At 36.8% G+C, this 20683-nt stretch overlaps 1 protein-coding gene across 2 annotated transcripts in view; it reads left to right on the top strand.

Annotated features, from left to right (window-relative positions):
* ZNF280C (zinc finger protein 280C) overlaps positions 1–20035 on the top strand; it is a 53948-nt gene extending 33913 nt beyond the window's left edge. For both annotated transcript variants that reach the window (XM_029240695.1, XM_029240697.1), the window contains exons 14-20: positions 5122–5253; positions 9021–9316; positions 9778–9918; positions 14330–14392; positions 18296–18414; positions 18815–18851; positions 18977–20035. In XM_029240695.1, coding sequence (XP_029096528.1) covers positions 5122–5253; positions 9021–9316; positions 9778–9918; positions 14330–14392; positions 18296–18414; positions 18815–18851; positions 18977–18992 — 804 coding nt within the window. In that variant the 3' untranslated portion in view covers positions 18993–20035. The remainder of the gene's footprint in view (positions 1–5121; positions 5254–9020; positions 9317–9777; positions 9919–14329; positions 14393–18295; positions 18415–18814; positions 18852–18976) is intronic.
* The last annotated feature ends 648 nt before the right edge of the window (positions 20036–20683 follow it).

Raw genomic sequence — 20683 nt, 5'->3', positions numbered from 1 at the left:
CCCTAGCCCACTTTTTATTATGAGAAGACATGTGGTTGTCATCAGTGATCCAGGATGGTCTCTTGTAGCAGCCAGTGACAAAAGAAACAGCAATGACACATTTCTAGATATGTGAACTATGCCAAAGAACAGTGTTTAGGTTATAACTTGTTTCTTAGATGACTTTTACCAGTTCTGCTTTTGTAATTTCTGGAATATCAGTACTAGTGCTTGCACCTTTCCCTTGAATTTTCATTTTATGCTTGCTGGTTCTTTTCCTGACACAATTAGACCATCCTTTATTTGGGCTGAAAACTTGATAACAGTGAGCCTATTCTTGAGTGCTTGAAAGAGCAGTCATACATTTGCCAAAATCAGAAGTCAATGAATTTACTGAATCTGATTATGTAATGAGGTTTTGCCTCCTCACTGATCAGCTCATTACATTTCCTTATTATTGAATGCGTTATCATGGCCATTTTATTCAGCACTTGTGCTAACATTGCTTTCAGTTCCAGTCATTAGATAATCATGAAATCAACTTATAGTTGTTAATTGGAAAAAATCATAAATATAGAATATCCAAATGCATTCAAGATCACCTGTGTTATGGCAACATGCTTATTTTTTTATCCTGGTATGTCACCTCACTGTTAAACTCTGGCAAAATCTTTCTATTCTAGAGTTTCCCTCATGTTCCATCAGATGTCAAATAGATGTTCTACTCTAAAATTGTTCCTGGAAAAAGAAATTCAGTAAATGGCTGCACTTACAAAATGAATAGTTTTTTGTTTATTTTTTAATAGGATTTTTCAGAGCTTTTAACATGCTAAAAAATGCTTTAAAGATCATAAATCTCCAAGCAAGTGATATTGTATATGTTGTTCCCAAAACTTAATTGACCATTGAATCCTTTATTTGCACAACACATATTAACATTTCTTTAGGAATAGAGTTTTTGAAACACTGATCTTGGTACTCTATATTTCATCCTTTGACCTTTGATTTTGAAAGAAAGAACGAGATATAAAGCAGTAGCTCTATTTTATTATGAAGCTTTTAACGTAATTCTTTCTCTTGTGCTTTACTAAGCTCCAGAGTGAGGTGTAGATGTGGAGGGAGTAATAGATGCTTAGAAAGGTAAGAAAGAGATGGATGGGCTTGCTATGTGGACTGTCTCCTAAATGGTTTAACCTGATCTGTAGTCACTCTTCATACCGTGAGTTGTATGTCTTAACTTGCCACATATATAGGAAAGCGTTAACCCAGCAGGTCTGAGCTGCTCAAATATGCATGTTTTCAGAAGAGTCTAATGCTTGCATAACTAGCCCTTGGCTAACTCTGGAAACTGAGCCTTTGTTATTAATTGATGAGTGTTTTACACGCCTAGAACCTTGAGCCACGTGGTACCAGCTTTTCTAGGTCTTGTGCAAAAATATGTTTATGGTGAATGCCTGCTTTTCTTATGGAGTCTGAAGATTTGGTGACTGAACCCCATGAAAACCTGGGCTCTAAGACTCAAAGAGAGCTTCCCTGGAAAACCAAATAAAACAACACAAAACAAAACCAAAAAACTTCATACCTGTTGCTGCAGTTAGTTGCTGGGGGATTGATGAGCATGTCCTATGCAACTCCACTGGGAGAGGGCACTTGGAAACTGGTGCCAGTATCCTCCAGACTTCACCCAATGCACTTTTTTCCTTTATTAATCCTGTTCTGTATCCTGTCACTGTAATAAATCATAGCTGTGAGTATAACAGCTTTTAAGCCCTATAAGTCCTTCTATTGAATCATCAAACCGGAGAGTAGTCTTGGGACTACTGACACACCATGGGTGCCCAATTTTTTTGTAAGTTTGGAGTACCTAAGAGGTAGACAGTCAGCAATCAATAGAGGAAAGACTCTCAGTTTGAATATAACTGTTCACAAAAGACTCAAAAACCATAGCTGAGCAAGATTATAAGCTTGTAATTGAGATATTAGGGCAATTTTAGACCATAAGAATTGTTGAGTCTGTGGCTCATTTTATTCTTTTTAAAGACTTTGGTTGTAACCTTTTCCTTAAAAGAATAGATTATTATGTATTGAGTGATTTCAGAGCTAACAGGACAGTTTGTACAACTTTTAAGAAAGGATGAAGGATTTCAGATGTGTTAAATAGCCTCATTAGATCTTTATAGTAATAACAAGCAGTTAACATGTACTAATCACTTGCTGTACGACAGCCACTAGCGCTTTTACTTGCATTATCTTGTCTGATCCTTACAACCACTCTACAAAGCAGGTATGTGATCATTTCCATTTCATAGATAAGGAAACAAAGCTTTATAGAAAGTAAGTTACCTTGCCCAGTGTCACATTCTCTAATAGTTGGCAGAGCCAAAAATTGACCTCGGGCCCAAGCTTTTACCACAGAGTCATTCTTCACTGACATTAGGTCTAAAGGCAGGTATTACAGAGAGTCAGAATAGCCTTGAAAACCTTCAAATCGCCCAAAAGATATAGTATCCTTGTCAAAAAGTTCAACACAATTTTTTTCTCTATCCTTGTAATAGGTCACCATTTTTTTGGTTGAACATCATGTTATTTTAAAAACGTACTGTATTATTCTCAGCACATCACAGGTATACATGCATAAGAGAGAGATGAAAGACTTGAGTCCATCTAAGGGAATAGTAGGTTAATGTCCCCATCTCAGGGCTCTGGGCAAATGCTCATTGAATGGAATGGCAGACATTTTGAACTAGTTTAATTGTGCTTGCTTCTCATGTGCACTCTCTGTCAGTCTCTTGCTGCCTGCCTTACTGGTTATTAAACAGATATTTATTTACTGTTTAATATATGCCAGGGACTGTTTTACAGAAGTGAGCAAAACAAAGTTTGTGCTCTCTGGAATTTGCATTATAGTGGCAGGTGGGAGAGAGAATGAGAATATGCATTATGTCTGAATGTATCTGTATGCCAGCTGGTAATAAGTACCATAGGGAGGAAATACATGAGGATAGGGTATGCCAGGGCTTAGGAGGTGAAAGAGTAGCTTCTGTTTTTTTATGTGGGGTGGTCAAAGAAGTCTCTCCAGAGGAAATAAGGGATTAAGCCATGTGGCTATCTGGGAGTGAATGTTCCAGGCAGAGGGAACAGTAAGTAGGCAGTGAGGTGAGCATATATCTAGATGTTCAAGAAGCAACAAGGAGGCCAGTGTGGCTGGAGCATGGTAAACAAGTGGGAGAAAGAGTAGTAGGAGATGAGGTTGTAGCAATAGAATGCGGGGAAGATAGTATATGGCCTTGTAAGCCAGAGTCAGGATTTTGGAGTGTTATGGGAAGCCATTGGAGTGTTTAGGCATGTGAGAGATTATTCTGGCTGCTATGGAGAGAATAGACTGTTGGGAGGAAAGAGTGGAAACAAGAAGGTAGGAGGCTATTGTGAGAGAGTGCGGGTGAGTGACTTGGACTCATCTGGTGGCAGTGGTCGGAGGTGATGACAAGTGGAAAGATTATGCTTTTGAAGGTAGAGCTGAAAGGTTTTATCAGTGGGGTGTGAGAGAAAGAGTTAAGAGTGACCAAATTCCTTCATCCTGAGCAGCTGCAAGAATGATGTTCCCATATATTGAGATATTGGGAAGACTAGGGAAGGAACAGATTTTTTTTAAGGGTGGATGGGGGAAAATCTAGAGTTTAATTTTGTCCATGTTGATTTGAAGTGCATGTTAGATATCAAGTAATGATGTTGATTAGGCAGTTGGATGAATACTATTTAAAGTCATGAAACTGGATGAGATATAGGTACAGGTAGAGAAAAGATTTCTGGGACCTATATCTGGGGAACTTTCTGTCATGTTACCTTGCTATCAGCTTCTTGACTGAGTTTTTTTTCCCCCCTCTTTCCCCTCTCTTGAATACATATAGGTGAATCTGTTTATGTTGGCTGTACCTATGATATGATCCAATTAACCATACTTCTTAAGATGAAACTAAAATAGTAATACAAGTACATTATATTTACCTATTGCTTTGAACTTTGTAAGGAATTTTTATTTATCAAATGCCTGCTGTGCACCAGTAATGGCTAGGTACTTTAATGTATGTTACCTCATTTGATTTTTCCTAAATGTTTATTTGTGTTTTAAATGCAAATAGTGATGAACCTGTGGAGATACAGCTTTAGAGAAAACATTTTTATATTTGTACGTTGTTCCAAATTTACCGATGAATGTACAATACATATTTTAATTGATGACAGCATATACAAAAAAACTGCAGTTGCTAGTATGTAGTAGAAAGAACACTAACTAGCTGTGAGCCAAGTGCCTTACATCTCTCTTCGGTCCTGTTTCCTATTGGTAAAGTAATAATATGACCAGGTTTCAGAAGGAACATAGTCAAGGGGTTCTCAAATAGTAAATTCAGATCAGTTGTTCTGATTTATGCTTCTGTAACCATGCCGTCCAATATCAGTCACTAGCCACATGCGTCTATTTAAATTTAAATTAATTTAAAATTAAAATTAAATGAAATTTTAAAATCGATTTCTCTGTTGCACTTGCCACATTTCAAGCACTCAATAACCACATGTGGCAGTGGATACCATATCAGGCAGTGCAGTATAGCACATTATCATCACTGTTTAAAGTTCTATTGGACAAACACTGACATATACAACCATTTCTATAGCATAACTTTCTTGGGAGTGTCTGGTTAAATTTGTTTGGTTTTAGAAAGTTCAATTTATGTTACCAACTTGTGAAACAAATGGAAATAACAAAAATTATTTGATCTTTCCAAGAATAAAAGTATAATATAGCTCATTTTCATGATATCATATGTTTGAATAGTTTATACTTCAAATTAATAATTAAGTAAACTCACACTACAAATAGTATAGGACTTGTCCCATTGTAATCTAATTGATATAATTATCATATTGATTGCCTGTATGATAACAAATACTTTTGAAACTCAAATACTAATGCAAGAAGTACTTGTAAAAAGCGAAATATTTTGGAATTATTTATGATAGGATGTGGTAAAATTCTGGTTTTAAAATTCTTTAGCTATTAGAATTAAGAGCAATTTCAGGCCTTGGGATTTGTGGTGGCAGAAATTATTTTCTAATATTATTTCTAATATTTATTGTAAACAGAAGAAAGGAGTTCATCGTTGTACAAAATGCAGACTACAATTTTTGACCTACAAAGAGAAACTGGATCACAGGACCCAGCATCGGACATTTATAAAGCCTAAAGAGCTAGAAGGATTGCCTCCTGGTACAAAAGTGAGTTTTAAATATGTTGTATTTTAACGTTGTATGATAATAGAAATAAACCCCTGCCTGTTTTAATCTATTCAATATAATATTAAAAATTGACTTCTGGTTGTCATTAAAATTTTAATTTTAGGTTTTATCATTCCTATGCTTGGAAAGAAAATTTTTTATCCATTGTTTTTTTTAAATTAATTAATTTATTTGGCTGTGTTGGGTCTTCATTTCTGTGTGAGGGCTTTCTCTAGTTGCAGCGAGCAGGGGCCACTCTTCATCGCGGTGCGCGGGCCTCTCACTGTTGGAGCCTCTCCTGTTGCGGAGCACAGGCTCCAGACGCTCAGGCTCAGTAGCTGTGGCTCACGGGCCCAGTTGCTCCACGGCATGTGGGATCTTCCTGGACCAGGGCTCAAACCCGTGTCCCCTGCATTGGCAGGCAGAAGCCCTATCCATTGTTTTTTGAGTTGATTGAAATGTGCTATATTGGAGCATATTCCTTTGCAGTGAGTGCAACCATATTAACTGTAGACTGAGTCATTGTGTTGTTTCAATATTCTATAGTCTGGGGACTTCCCTGGTGACGCAGTGGTTAAGAATCCGCCTGCCAATGCAGGGGACACGGGTTCAAGCCCTGGTCCGGGAAGATCCCACATGCGGCAGAGCAGCTAAGCCTATGCGCCACAGCTACTGACCCCACGCTCTACAGCCCGTGAGCCACAATTACTGAAGCCCACACACCTAAGAGCCCGTGCTCCACAACAAGAGAAGCCACCGCAATGAGAAGCCCACGCACCGCAACGAAGAGTAGCCCCTGCTCGCCGCAACTAGAGAAAGCCCGCACAGCAGCAAAGACTCAAACGCAGCAAAATAATTAATTAATTTTTAAAAATACTTAACTTTAAAAAAATATTCTATAGTCTGTTTTTGAGCTTTTCCAGTTGGCAGCGTACATGTCTGCTTCAGCTGGTGAGGAATCATGTTTATCTTTGTGTCTCCAACATCTGTCATAATGCCTTGAATGCCGTAGTTTGTTGAAGTTGGTATTACTGAGTCAACTCTTAGAGAAGCAAATTCTCTTAATTAGCATTGCACTGTTAAGTGAGCAAACACACATCTGACGACAAATTTCATTTTCCCTCTGCCTTATGTACATCTGTTTTCTTTGACTTCTTTTATGTAAAGTCAGCTTTTGACTATTTGCTCCAGTAGAGGGATGCACAATCCAAAGTGAAATAATTCCCAAACATTTAGTACTTATATTTGAGTACTAAACTTTGATGTGAGTATGTCTGCTATTTGAGTTCATTAAAATAATGTAAAGCAATGCTCTGATGCTCTAGAGGGAGAGAAGCTATCCAGTATCCTTCCCTGTAGTCCATTCATTCCATGCTGGAACAAGACATGCAGAATACTAACATAAGCAGTGCAATCCTCTCTCGTATCTTCCCTTATTAATAATAATAGTAATAATTATGATATTATTAATAAATGAGACTAAATGTCTTGTTAGCACTTCAGAATTAAGCTTTCCATGTGCTTTTTCATACATTCTGTTATTTAATCCCTGTAGCAAACCAGTGAGGTAGAGAAGGCAGGTATTATTCCCATATTACAGATGAGGCTTAGAGAGGATAAGTTACTTACTCAAGGTCACATGGCTAGGAAGAGGTAGTACTGAAATTTAACCTCAGGTCTTTTGACTCCTAGTTCAGTGCTGTTTGTGTGATACCAAATATATAGGTGACTGTTTTTCATTATCAACCAATGGGTATAATCAGACATTTCTTTTTCTGAATATTAAATTAGAAATTTTATATTAGTTCCCTCTAAGAAAATTCTGAATATTATTAAATTCTCCATGCTGTATGATGAATTGATGTAACCTCCGCAGTAACCTTTGCCCAAAGAACCCCCAGAGAGAGAAGGTCACATTTACTGGAGATCTGGGTTTTTTTGGGGGGTGCATTATTGTTTTTAATTGAGGTATAGTTGATGTACAATATTATATAAGTTTCAGGTGTTAACAGTGATTCTGGAGATCTGTCTTATAGTTACCAAAGAGTTATTTCAGGATTTGAGATTTAAATTTTGACCTCTATATTTACCAAAGCTATTTAGTTATATCAGAGCATAAAATAGCCATGGAATGTGCTCTTCTGACCCATTACTATCTGTGTTAACATATAAATGCTATCAATACAAAACTAGTATTACAACAGTAAATAAATACTGAGGGTAAATTTCATTTAATTGGTATGACCGTTTAGAATAAATGCAAGACTTACCTGATTATAGTTTATACTCTGATGTTTAACTTTTGTATTGCAGTGAATTTTTTTTTGGTAACAGCTTTATTGACATGTAATTCATATACTATACGATTCACCCATTTAAAGTATACAATTCAGGGGGTTTTAGCATTTTTAGCATATTCACAGAGTTGTGAAAACATCACTACAATCTATTTTAGAACATTTTATCACCCCCTAAAGAGACCCCATATCCATTAGTAGTCACTCCCAATTTCCCCTTCACCAGCAACAGGCAAACTTTAATCTGTTTTCCATCCCTGTGGGTTTTCCTCTTCTGGATATTTCATACAAATGGAATCATACAATATGTGGTCTTTTATGACTGGTTTCTTTCACTTAGCATAATGTTTCTGAGGTTCATCCATATTGTAGCTTGTATCAGTACTTTGTTCCTTTTTAAGGCTGTATTAGTACTTGTGTATCAGTACTTTATTCTTTTTTATGGCTGAATATTATTCCATTGTATGGATATACCATATTTTATTTATTCACTCATAAGTTGATGAGCATTTGGGTTGTTTCCACTTTTTGGCTGTAATGAATAATGCTCTCATGAAAATTCATGTACAAGTTTTTGTGTGTACATTTCTCTTGAGTGGAATTGCTAGGAGTGGAACACCTAGGATTATATAATAACTCTTATGTTTAACATTTTGAAGAACTGCCAAACTGTTTTCCAAAGCTACTGCACCACTGTACATTCCCACCAGCAATATATGAGGGCTGCAGTTTCTCCACATCCTGTCAACACGTGCTGCTACCTGTCTTTTTCATTATAGTCATTTAGTTGGTCTGAGGTGATACATTACTGGAGTTTTGATTTGCATTTCCTTAATGACTAATGATGTTGAGCATCTTTTCATGTGCTTATTTCATGTGTATATCTTCTTTGAAGAAATGTCTATTCAGATCATTTGCCCATTTGTTAATTGGGTTATTTGTCTTTTTATTGAGTTGTAAGAGTTCTTTATATATTCTGTATACAAGTCCCTTATTAGAGATATGATTTGCAAATATTTTCTCTCATTCTGTGGTTATCTTTTATCTTTCTTAATAGTGTCCTTCGAAGCACAAAAGTTTTAATTTTTACCAAGTCCATTTATCTATTCTTCTTTGGTTGCTTGTGCTTTCAGTATCATATTTAAGAAATCATTGCCTAACCCAAGGTCATGAAGATTTACTCCTATGTTTTCTTCTAAGAGTTTTATAGTTTGAGCTCTTACAGTCTGGTCTTTGATACATTTTGAGTTAATTTTTGTATTTAGTATGAGGTAGGGGTCCAAATTCATTCTTTTGCATGTAGATATCCAGTTGTCCCAGCACCATTTGTTGATAATACTATTGTTTCCCTCACTGAATTGTTTTGACATCCTTGTCAAAAACCAATTATGGCCTGCATAATGTTTGATCTTTTTAATAATAATGTGATGCTTAATTTTCTAAAAATATATATTGCCTTCATTTTTATAGGTTACTATTCGAGCTTCAGTTGGACCTGTTCGTTCAAGTCTATCAACTACATCTTCCAAGAATACTCCAAGCACTTCTTCTCTTCAGGTCTCACCTTCAAAGTCTACAAGTAAAACTGCTGAAAATCCTACAAAACCTTATGAAAGTAAATATAAGACAAGAAAGTCTTATGCAACTACGTCCACTGCAAGTAGTCAAGGTAGAGATGTATTTGAAAATAAAGCAAAAACCTATCACAAGCAAAAGAAAGAGTGCAACAAGAAGAATAAAATCGGCGTAGTTTTGAAGAACTTAAGGTAATATCTTTTATTCCTGATATACAATCCTAATTTAATATTAAATATTAAAGGTTATTTTAATATAGCTTAGCATATCACTAGATATGCACATTTACATGATAATCACTTATCTGGCATGTAGGCCAAGAAGATAATAAAAAGGTACTTTCTACAACTGCTGAACAGAACTTGAATTACTGAGTTTATTGTATAATTGTCATCTTTTACACTAATCTTATATTTTATGCTTATATCTTGTGATAGTTGAATTGTTAACGTGATCCTTTTTATTCCAAGGAAACATTAACTGGTATTAGACTTTTTTACTTATTCTAGCTTGTTGTTTCCAAGCAGATTTTCAAATTATAAGTCTCTATTTAAAGATTTAATGTAAACACCTTGGCTTCAATTAATAAAACATTAATAAGGCTTTACCATATTATTTTGTTTTACAATATATTTTTTCCTGTCTCCATAAGGTGTCTTCGGGGAGTTCACAAGTGCATTGAGTGTCGTTCCAAAATAAAAGATTTTGCAAGCCACTTTTCAATATATATCCACTGTAATTTTTGCAGATACAAAACAAACTGTAACAAAGCCTTTATAAATCATACGGTGAGGTGAGTTAAACATGTACACTGCCAGTCAAAACTGCCATTCAAGATATTTGGTTTTGGGGTTTTTTTGTTTGTTTTATTTTTTAAAAATATTTCTCATGCGTTTTTAATATTTAGATATTTGGTTTTTGAAAACAAAGCCAGTTTGTCACATCAAGGATCTAAAAAGATCTAGCAACAGGGAACTTCTAGGATATTACCCAATACTGTTTTCCAGCATAATAACTCATGAAATTAATGGAACAAAAATTTTAAGAACAGTTAGACTAATGAAATTAGAATAGGTTTGTTAGGGAAATTATTTTTCAAAGTCTTTCAAAAAGTGGTCCATAAAATTTTAAATTTTTCCAAAATATTTATCAAATAAATACATGTAACCACGTGAGTGTTATCCACTTCAAAGCAGTCAACTTTTAGAGACTTCAGCTTTGTCAAAGACGCTAGGAACATCATCGGTGCTCACATGCTCGCTCTCTCTCTCTCTCTCTCTCTCTCTCTCTCTCTCTCTCTCTCTCTTTCTCTCTTTCTCATCCATCTGTCTGTCCATTTGTCTTTCAAGCCATCTATCTTTGCATTCATTTGATGAATGTGAAATGAGAGAGTACAGGGATATTCCGGTCATGACGCTACTGTTGGAATTTCTTTTCATATATCAATTCTATTTACATTATTTGAGCACCTACCATGTACTCTATTGCTAGAGAAAGACTTCAGAGCCCACATTACTTTCATTTGAACCTCATTGGTACTTTATGCCTTCGGGATAGATTTTTTTTAATAGACAAAAATTATTCAGATATAAATATACTAAGTTGATTATTCAGATTGAGGTAGTTGCATTTATTTTCAGTCAGAAATAAGGTAAACCAATAAAAGTGGTTCTCTTGCAAATCATAACAAGACCTCTACATTACTTTATGGTCATAGTTAACTACCACTTTCAAGGATTTGCCCACATTTTTTAATGCCTTCAGAACTTAGCTCTCAGTTTTTTTGTTTCCCCTTGATGATCAGCCTGTCATCATGTTGCCTTGACTTCTTTAATGCCAGCACTTCACCTCTGAGGTGTTGTACCCCTTCTTTACCACCATCCAATTTTACCTCATCATATACAATATTCATTCGTTTTGAAATCTCATTACCCCAGGACTTTCAGTCTTGACCCCGCTTTCCAGTCCAGCATCACCAATCCAATTGTATAGTCAACTTCACCCTCAAGTTCATCTGTTTTGAATGTTGCTTTGTTTTTTGTTCTAGAATCCTTTACATCTTCAATCATGCTTAACCTTGCTATCCTTGACTCTCTTATCCTTTTTGATCTTTCTCTATGCTCAATTCTAGACCACCAAACTGTGCTTGATTCAGTCAGCTCTGAATTCCTGATCTTTAACTTTAATGTGGTCCTGTCTTTTTAAAAATACCTCTTTGTTTTTGTCTACAACATGTTTAAATCCTTTTCAGTACCTTCAAGATTTTATTCTAGTCTCTCAGTTGTTAACCTTGCCTACTAATTACTCAGAGGTCATCCTTTTCATTTTTCCCAAGGTTAACCTCTTTCTACCTCGTTTTTGTTTTCCTTCATCCAAACATTAATCTCAGAAAAAGATATGTCCTCTTTTTCAAAGTTAATCCTGCCCCTCATCTCCTCCATTTCCTCCATAATCTTATGCACCTTCATTTCATTTTTCTCTCTACCACATTCCTTCTGCCTGCAAATATTTTCAGGTATTCTTTTTTTTTAGGATGAGGGAGATTTGCCTTTACTTTGCATATTTTCTTATCTTCCTTTTACTGTCAACATTTGTAAAGAGTATTCTTTACTATCTTGTTTGTCGTTTCTTTACCCTTTGTAATTTGAGTATCACCCCCATCTGTCAGTTCAAGCTGCCCCTTTGAAGGTTATCAGTCATGTCCTAATCACTCAGTGTACTCACTGCTTTTCATTCTTACTCCTCCATGACTTCTTTAGAGTATTTGATACTTTTGATCACTCACTTTTGAAACTCTTCTCAACTTCTCTTTATTACCACCATTTTTTCTTGTTTTCTACTCCTCTATTTCATTACCTTTTCTTTCTTCAGCTCTTCTTGCCTCTTTACGTTTCTTTTCTTGGTACTTCAACCACTCTCAGAGTTTTATCTTTTACCTTTCAACTGTAAATCCTCCAATTTCAGTGCTGAGTTTTCCTGAGATCCAACTCGTCATCTCTAACTATTTGATAGATATTTTCACCTTTAACTCACTGGCATTTATACAGGACACAAATAAGTCAAACGTTTTTGTCTGTCTAGGATCCAAACTCTTATCACCCCAATACCCTTTAAGCTCAGTCTGTCTCCACGCATTATTTCCATAAATGTGGAGCATCACCTGGAAATAATAGACTTTAAGTTTCTGAAGCCTATGGAGTTCTCTTGATCTGCCACCATTCATCATGGCTTCCTGAAAGTCCATCTTCTGTAATTTACCACTCTGCCTCACAACTACTGCAGTGGTTCTGCACCCATACCTCAGTTGTTCCAAACCAGACCACAGCCAACCTTTCTCTCAGTATACTGCTGGGGAGAATGCTGGTCTCTTATTCTGTGCCTAACACATGGCTGCCCCAGTGGGGCTTTAATTCTGCCCCTAATTTCCAAGAGATTAAATTGGAAGTTATCTTTGGTGTTTCTTAAACCCATGGACCATTCTGTCCTCTCCTTTCCCATTTTCCATAGGCTCCTCAACTGTCCTGTAGGACCTCTAACCCCATTCTATCCCAAAATATTCCCAATTGGCTCCAGGCTTCCTTCATAGCCTTTTTCTAATTTCCAGTTAGCCCCAACCCTGCACTGCATTGTCATCACGCACACTGATTGCTTACTCATCGTTAGCCTCATACAGAACTGAAATCTTCCACTTTTACTCTTCTAAGGGCCTTGAAGCGCTCTCTTCTGTTTCCCCTACTTCATTGGTGCCTTGCTTCCCTGGTTGCCTCAAGTACCTCTCCGTTAATTGGATACCCCCACTCCGACCCGTGTGGACTTTTGTCATAGGATTAAGCTCTGTACATACAGAAGCTTCATTTTTCTCAGAGGTTGAGTATCTTTATTCTCAGCCCATACCAACTCTGTAATCATACAGAAGTCAAGCCTCCCAGACTAATCTTCCCCAATGTATAGTTTGTCCCATATTCAATATCTAAAGTGACTTTTCCTTAATTCTTTGGAATGCCCTTCTCCTTCCCTTTCATTTTACCTTCTGTGAAGTATCTGATCACCACAGCCACTCGTACGAATCAGTTGTTTCTTTGAGTTCTGTACTATTCAGCTATTCTGCCTCATATTAAATACATGTCTGTCTTACCTACTTGAGAGAGCAGTTCTTTGTATTCACCATAGCATCTATTCTGAGGATTTTTTCTTGGGATTATAGGTAGCCATTCTTTCCCCATGTATACATGGTATGCTGATGATAGTTACTGTGTGTCTAAGGGTAACCATTGACTTGATGTGTTGTCTGGTTTGGGTCTGTCAGTGCAAGCTAGGGCTAGTACTTTTCAAACTTTATCTTGCATAAGAATCATCTGAAAAACTTGTTGAAACTGATTTCTGGGCTCCACCACCAGAGATTAATTCAGTAAGTCTGGAGTGGGAGCTGACTTTGTATTCCTAATAAGCTCCCAGGTGATACAGATGCTGCTGGTCTATGGACCACAGTTTGAGTAATACTGTGCTACACTAATCCCAGCTAATTCTGCCTGACTTTCTAATACAGGAAAGCTTTTCTTATCAGTTTAAAAGGGGGTATAAAAGCTATTAGCATTGGCTGCAAAATTTGGTTAGTGGTTTTCTGTTCTGTGTGGAGAGAAAGTATTGTTTTAACTCATGAGCTCTGCTTTTAATTCGCGTTCTTTAAAGCTCTCCTAGTGATTGCAAGATTCTTTAAATGTTTCATTTTACTGATGGTAAGTAATGTCATTTAGCCCAAGAAACATTTACTTCCAGGATCATTCAGATTGGTCCCCTGGGCTAAGTATATCAAGATTAGAAAGTAATAATTATTATTCATAACAATTTATATTATAGCAAAATACATTATTAGCCAATACCTTTTAAGTTGTTCTCAACTTCTAACAGTTGAAAAACTTAACTTGATGCTCTTTGCATTTTTAACTGTAAAGGTTTTTTTTTTTTATAATGGTGAGGTATGATCATTTAAGATTATTCTCAGGGAAATATGTTGTTCGAAAACACACAGGGAAAATGAAACGTAAGATAAAAATCTTGAATTAAACAGAGATGCTAATAGAGTTTTATAACTTAAATCATGGTCTTTTATTCAAAACTAAGAAACTAAGCATAGGCTTGAAAACTGATCATAAAATTAATGACTTATTGTATAATAAAATCTCATTTGTCTTTTGTCTCTCCAGCTGTCATAGCAACCAGCCAACTAAACGGTTTTATCTTTTTAAGAAGCATTCTGGAACTCTCAGGTAACTACTCGATCTTTTTTTTTTTTTTTTTTTTTTTGCGGTACGCGGGCCTCTCACTGTTGTGGCCTCTCCCGTTGCGGAGCACAGGCTCTGGATGCGCAGGCTCAGCGGCCATGACTCATGGGCGCAGCCGCTCCGCAGCTTGTGGGATCTTCCCGGACCAGAGCACGAACCCATGTCCCCTGCATTGGCAGGCGGACTCTCAACCACTGCGCCACCAGGGAAGCCCTATTCGATCTTTTTTCATTCTCTCTACTGAAAAATTATAGTAGCTTTTTAACCTGATGCTGGAGTGCCTAGTTTGGAAAATGAAGTGATTGCTACTAGACATAATAGAGTTCTGTACTTTATATCCTTACCTCAAAGAGGGGACTGCCTATATTCTCTAGCTAAACTTGTTTCAGTGATGTCAGGCATTAAGGTGAAACTTTCATGAATTTGCACTATAAAATTAAAAAAATAAGGCTCTCCAGCAATATTTGAAAATTTAAAAGACTTTTAAGATATCTAGTTAAGTGACTAACACTACTTTGGTTGTGATCAGTATATAGCCTTCATAATCCTTGGGGCTTTTTTATTTTTGAAATAAAAGTACACAACTTGTTTACTGTTCAGAGGAATTGTGAACATTTCTAAAGGCATTGATAATTCATTTTGGTTATACCACACACACTTAGCTCAGAATCCACTAAGAACCATTTTTTCACACTCTTCTAATTCCTTTTCACTCTATATTCCTTTCTTTAATTATTTTGTTCATGTTCTCATTGCTATTTGAAATACCAGTGTCAAGATCTTTGTAGCAGGAGGCTAAGACATAGACTTAAGTTTAGCCAATAGTTGTTTTGATGCTTTAGGTTAGTGGAAAAGTAGAAGAGGGGATGCTGTGTCTCAGGACCTTTGTATTTTATTATTCCTTTTGCCTCATTTCCTCTTCCCCAGATATCTGTATGGGTAGCTAGCTCCCATGGTAGCTACCTTTAGGTAGCTCCTTTAGGTCTCTCCTCCAATGAGTGAGCCTTACCTGGACTGCCCCATTTAAAGTAGCATCCGACCTTCCCTGGTGGCTCAGTGGTTGAGAGTCCACCTGCCGATGCAGGGGACACGGGTTCGTGCCCCAGTCTGGGAGGATCCCACATGCCGCAGAGCGGCTAGGCCTGTGAGCCATGGCCACTGAGCCTGCGCGTCCGGAGCCTGTGCTCCGCAACGGGAGAGGCCACAACAGTGAGAGGCCCGTGTACTGCAAAAAATAAAATAAAAATAAAAAATAATAATAATAAAGTAGCATCCTTTCCCCAGGCCCCACCCCCAGCACTCCCTCTCTTCCCTTTCTTGCTTTGTTTTTATTTCATGGCAGCTTTTTACTGTTCAATGTATTGTATATTGTGTATTTCACCCTCTTGTTTATTGTCTATATCTTCTCACTAGAATGTGTGTAGTTCAGATACTGAGCTATGCCAGACATTTGCTGGGCATTGAATAGTGCCTGGCACATGATAGGCATTCCATAAATATTTGTTGAGTAAATTAATATTGAAAGTGACATATGTGGAGTATGTGGACGATAGACAAATAGCTCATAGGCAGAGGAAAGTTTGATTCCATTTTTAAAATATGTTAGTGCTATTTTTAAAATATTACTAAATTCAAGGCATTAGAAGATTCTAATAAACTATATTTAGGTATTAACCTGTACTAAAAATTTTTATAGTAATGAAAAGGATTTGTAAAGATGAGAATTTGATTTTTACCTCACTATTGTCGAACACAGTTGTGTGCTTGGTTCTTAAATTAACTGTATGACTTTAAAGATCTGAGGTGCTTTTTTCTTACCTTGGGTGGATCTCAAATTTAAACAGAAAATTGGTTATTTTCTGTGTATGGGAGGTTTCATACTTGTAATTTTACAAAATAAATTTTGTAATTAATATTTTGTTAAAATGCAGTGCTCATTCTTTATTGTACATCTATTATGTATAACACAGTGTAGCAAGCCCTATAAAGATGACAGTGATGAAGAAGGCTTGGTACCAATCTTCAAGGAATATACCATTTACAGTAAGGTGTGAACATAAATAACTACAGAAATTAATGCAAGGAGGTTTGTAATAAGTGCAATGAGAGTTACTGATTTCAAAAGAAAGAAAGGTTTCTACTTAGAAGAAGAGGCACGGGGCATTTTAGTTGGAAGAAATAGCATGAATAAAAATGCAGACAGGAAAAAAGCAGAAGACATACACAATGAATGGCAAGTAGTACAGTTTGAATGGAGCATGAAGTTCATATAACATAGCATTAAGTTCAGAGTCTGGGGAAATGGTTTTGAGCTGAGATGCAGATTGTGGAATCCTTGAAAAAGGCTGGGGAATTTGGACTTAATTTTAATTTGAGGATGTTGGGAAAGCCATTGCGGTTTTGTGTAGAATCAAGGGTACTGAAAGAAGACCAATTTGGAGGGGTATACAAGGTGAGTTGTAGCTACATGCGGCACATAGACCGGTTAAGACTATTGCAGTAGTTAACACTGATTTAATAAGATAACCTGGGTTAAGGTGGCGAGGTGATTTAATAAGATAACCTGGGTTAAGGTGGCGAGGTGATGTCATGTCACATTTAAGAATATGGGCTCTGAAAGGGAACCCTCTTGAATTGTTGGTGGGAATGTAAATTGATACAGCCACTATGGAGAACAGTATGAAGGCTCCTTAAAAAACTAAAAATAGAACTACCATACGACCCAGCAATCCCACTACTGGGCATATACCCTGAGAAAACCATAATTCAAAAAGAGACAGCTCCAGACTTTTTCCCAGACTCCCTCCCAGCTAGCCGTGGTGCACTAGCCCCCTTCAGGCTGTGTTCACGCCGCCAACCCCAGTCCTCTCCCTGCGCTCCAACCAAAGCCCGGGCCTCAGCTCCCAGCCCCGCCCGCCCCGGCGGGTGAGCAGACAAGCCTCTCGGGCTGGTGAGTGCCGGTCGGCACCGATCCTCTGTGCGGGAATCTCTCCGCTTTGCCCTCTGCACCCCTGTTGCTGTGCTCTCCTCCGTGGCTCCGAAGCTTCCCCCCTCCGCCACCCGCAGTCTCCGCCCGCGAAGGGGCTTCTAGTGTGTGGACACCTTTTCTCCTTCACAGCTCCCTCCCACTGGTGCAGGTCCAGTCCCTATTCTTTTGTCCCTGTTCGTTCTTTTTTCTTTTGCCCTACCCAGGTACGTGGGGAGTTTTTTGCCTTTTGGGAGGTCTGAGGTCTTCTGCCAGCGTTCAGTAGGTGTTCTGTAGGAGTTGTTCCACATGTAGATGTATTTCTGATGTATTTGTGGGGAGGAAGGTGATCTCCACTTCTTACTTTTCTGCCATCTTGAAACTCCCTGCATGATTTATTTTTAAGGCCTCCTTTCTTTTCTGACTATCATCAATTAAATAGGACATTAGATTGTAGGCTTCACAGAGTGTATCCTTTTTTGTTCACTCTTGTATCCATAAGATCTAGTAGTACAGAGTATGTAACGAAGGTTCTCAGAAAATGTGTATTGAATGGATGAATATTGTAGCCTTGCTTTGCAGATGGGCAAAGGCATGGAAAGATTGTACCTTGCACAAGTTATATAAGTTAGTGGAGTCATGACTGGGCTTTAGTTCTCTTCACTCATATCTTTTGGAAACCGGCATCAGAGGGAACAAGCTTATAGAGCACTAAATGCTAGCATAATTTAGACATGGCTATGCCATTTTCTAGAGACATGGTTATACCATTTCATATATATCGGGTTTATATAACAAAATTTGCAAATGGTGATCATGACACATAAAAAACAAGTCAAGTTATTACATGGAAAAATAATGATTGAACTTGTATATGGATTTTCATAAAAGATAAAAACCTTTCTGTCTTCTTTTTTTCATAGGGGCATTACTCTGGTGTGCCTTAAATGTGATTTCCTAACTGATTCTTCTGGTTTAGATCTTATGGCTAAACACTTAAGTCAACGTAAAACTCATACTTGCCAAGTTATAACAGAGAATGGTACGTATATAATTGTGTTACTTTGGATTTCTGATACTTATTCCAGTGTTTTTGATCAGCCACAATATGGCTCTTACATATTAAAATGATAGTTTCATTCCTCATATATTCTTTAAGAATTTTTTTTTGAAGTATAGTTGATTTACAGTGTTGTGTTAGTCTCTGGTGTACAGCAAAGTGATTCAGTTATACACATACACATAGATTCTTTTCCACTATAGTTTATTACAAGATATTGAATATAGTTCCCTGTGCTATACAGTGGGACCTTGTTGTTTATCTGTTTTATGTATAGTAGTTTGTATCTGCTAATCCCAAACTCCTAATTTATCCCTTCCTCCCTTTCCCCTTTTCATTCCCCATATATTCTATTTTAAATGTAAAACTCTTCTAATTTCAGTTCCTGGGAGTATCTCAGCTTCTGGACCCACTTCTGCGTAAGTTTAATATTCATTTAGTGCATTTTTCTTTGATGGATTTTAGCACTGTTGCATTTTTTAAATGTATCATTAATAGAAATGAAAAATATTAAAGTATTTTGTTTTTGTTTTTGTTTTTAAAGCCGCTTGTTGAAATAGATTCCTGCTCTATGGAGCTCGTGCAACCTGGTGCAAGACAAGTTGGAATTTCCTAAGTTCAAAGTTCTGAAGTGTTTTCTTACACAAAGGCAGTTTCCTAAGTTCAAAGTTCTGAAGTGTTTTCTCATACGAAGGCGGTTAAACAGCCAAGTTCATGACACTAGTTCTCGTTATTCAGCTCTTTTCAGCTTTCAGATGGCACTAGAGTCTTATTCCACCTTATCTTTGTGTCAGGTTAACATATCTTAACATATGTTTTTCTCTCCAGTTGGCTCTCTTCAAAAATAACTTTTGTTGCTATGGTCTTTTCTTGCTTTGCTTAAAATAATTTGTGTTTTTCTCTGCTATACTTGCTTTCAGAATATTGCATTCCAAAAGATGTGACTGTTCATCTTTTTTTGTCTGTTTTGTCTGGTTTCTTAGTTAATTTCTTATAAGTCTTACAATTTTAGGTCAGATAGCTGTCTTTTTCCTCGTTCCTTGTCTGTCATTGTTCTATTTTTCGTATTTTTCAGATGCAGAAGCAACACAGAAATTTCAAAAAAAGTCCAGGGTACTCCTGGTCAGTGTCCCCCTTCGATGGACACATCTGATGCCTGTTCTCTCTTTCCAAGGAATGTGAATTGTTTGACTGTGAGACCTCCTCTAGGTTGTGGCCTTAAGAAATCAGATCTTAGGGAGAGTCCCTTCCTTCATGACTGGCCTCCCATAAGACTGATGCTAATGTGGCCAGAGATGACCTCAAGGCCCACCAAATTGAGCACAACTTCCCCCTGGGGGCTTTGGTTCTTGATCTTAAGCTTATGGGTTGATTCTGACCAAGAAAAAAGCCCATCAAATCAATGCTTCAACATCCAAGTTGAAGTTTAATCATTTTGGCTGCTGCCCTTTAATCTTTCTCTAGCATGCATGCAGTCCAAGGAATATAAAAACTGGTTATGTAGGGAACCAAGGTTATTTCCATGTTCTTGGAAAACAAATTTCTAAAGTTAGTGATTTTTACTGTCATTTAAAGTTTTATCCAGTGTTAAAAAACCCTAGGAGTTTTCAGCAATACTAATATTCAATTTTTTTAAGTCTAATTTAATTTTGTTGTCTTGGTTTTATGTTGTCTTCACCAAATTTATTAATGTCCGTTTTGTCATGTCCTCTTTTATTTCTTTTCTTTAAAACTTGTTTTGTGTTTGTTTTGTTTCATTAATAACTCCCAAAAAAATCCTTACAATTCTCCACAGATTTTATGTAGCTACCTATTGACTTCTTAATTTGGTAATTGTTTAGACCATTAGACATTATTATATCCTCTGTCTATCTTGGGACTGTCATTAACATTATCTTAGTGATTGTGAGGTCAAAGACATAAAGAATTGGCAAAAAACACTTCCTACAGACCTTAAAACAAATTTTAAAGTTACATTTTCTGTACATCTAACACATAATGTCTTCTTAGCCATTAATGTAACTCCTTTGGATAAAGATAATATATCCAGAAAATATTGGGACCAAAAACTGCACTTGTTTCTTGCCCATATATATATAGATGTATATTTTTTTTTATTTGGTGTTTGTTTATTTTGGTTACATTGAATATAGATTTGCTGAACAGTTTTGATGTTATTACTTATTTTTTTAATAAAATTTGTATTGTTAAAGTGCCTTTGGAATTATTTTCTAATAAATAACTTTGCATA

The sequence above is a fragment of the Monodon monoceros genome, unplaced genomic scaffold (assembly GCF_005190385.1).
Source record: "Monodon monoceros isolate NGI ecotype Baffin Bay Population unplaced genomic scaffold, NGI_Narwhal_1 Super_Scaffold_22, whole genome shotgun sequence".
Classification (NCBI taxonomy): Eukaryota; Metazoa; Chordata; class Mammalia; order Artiodactyla; family Monodontidae; genus Monodon; species Monodon monoceros.
Note: the sequence above shows the minus strand (reverse complement) of the source record. Positions and strands in the feature narration are given on the sequence as shown.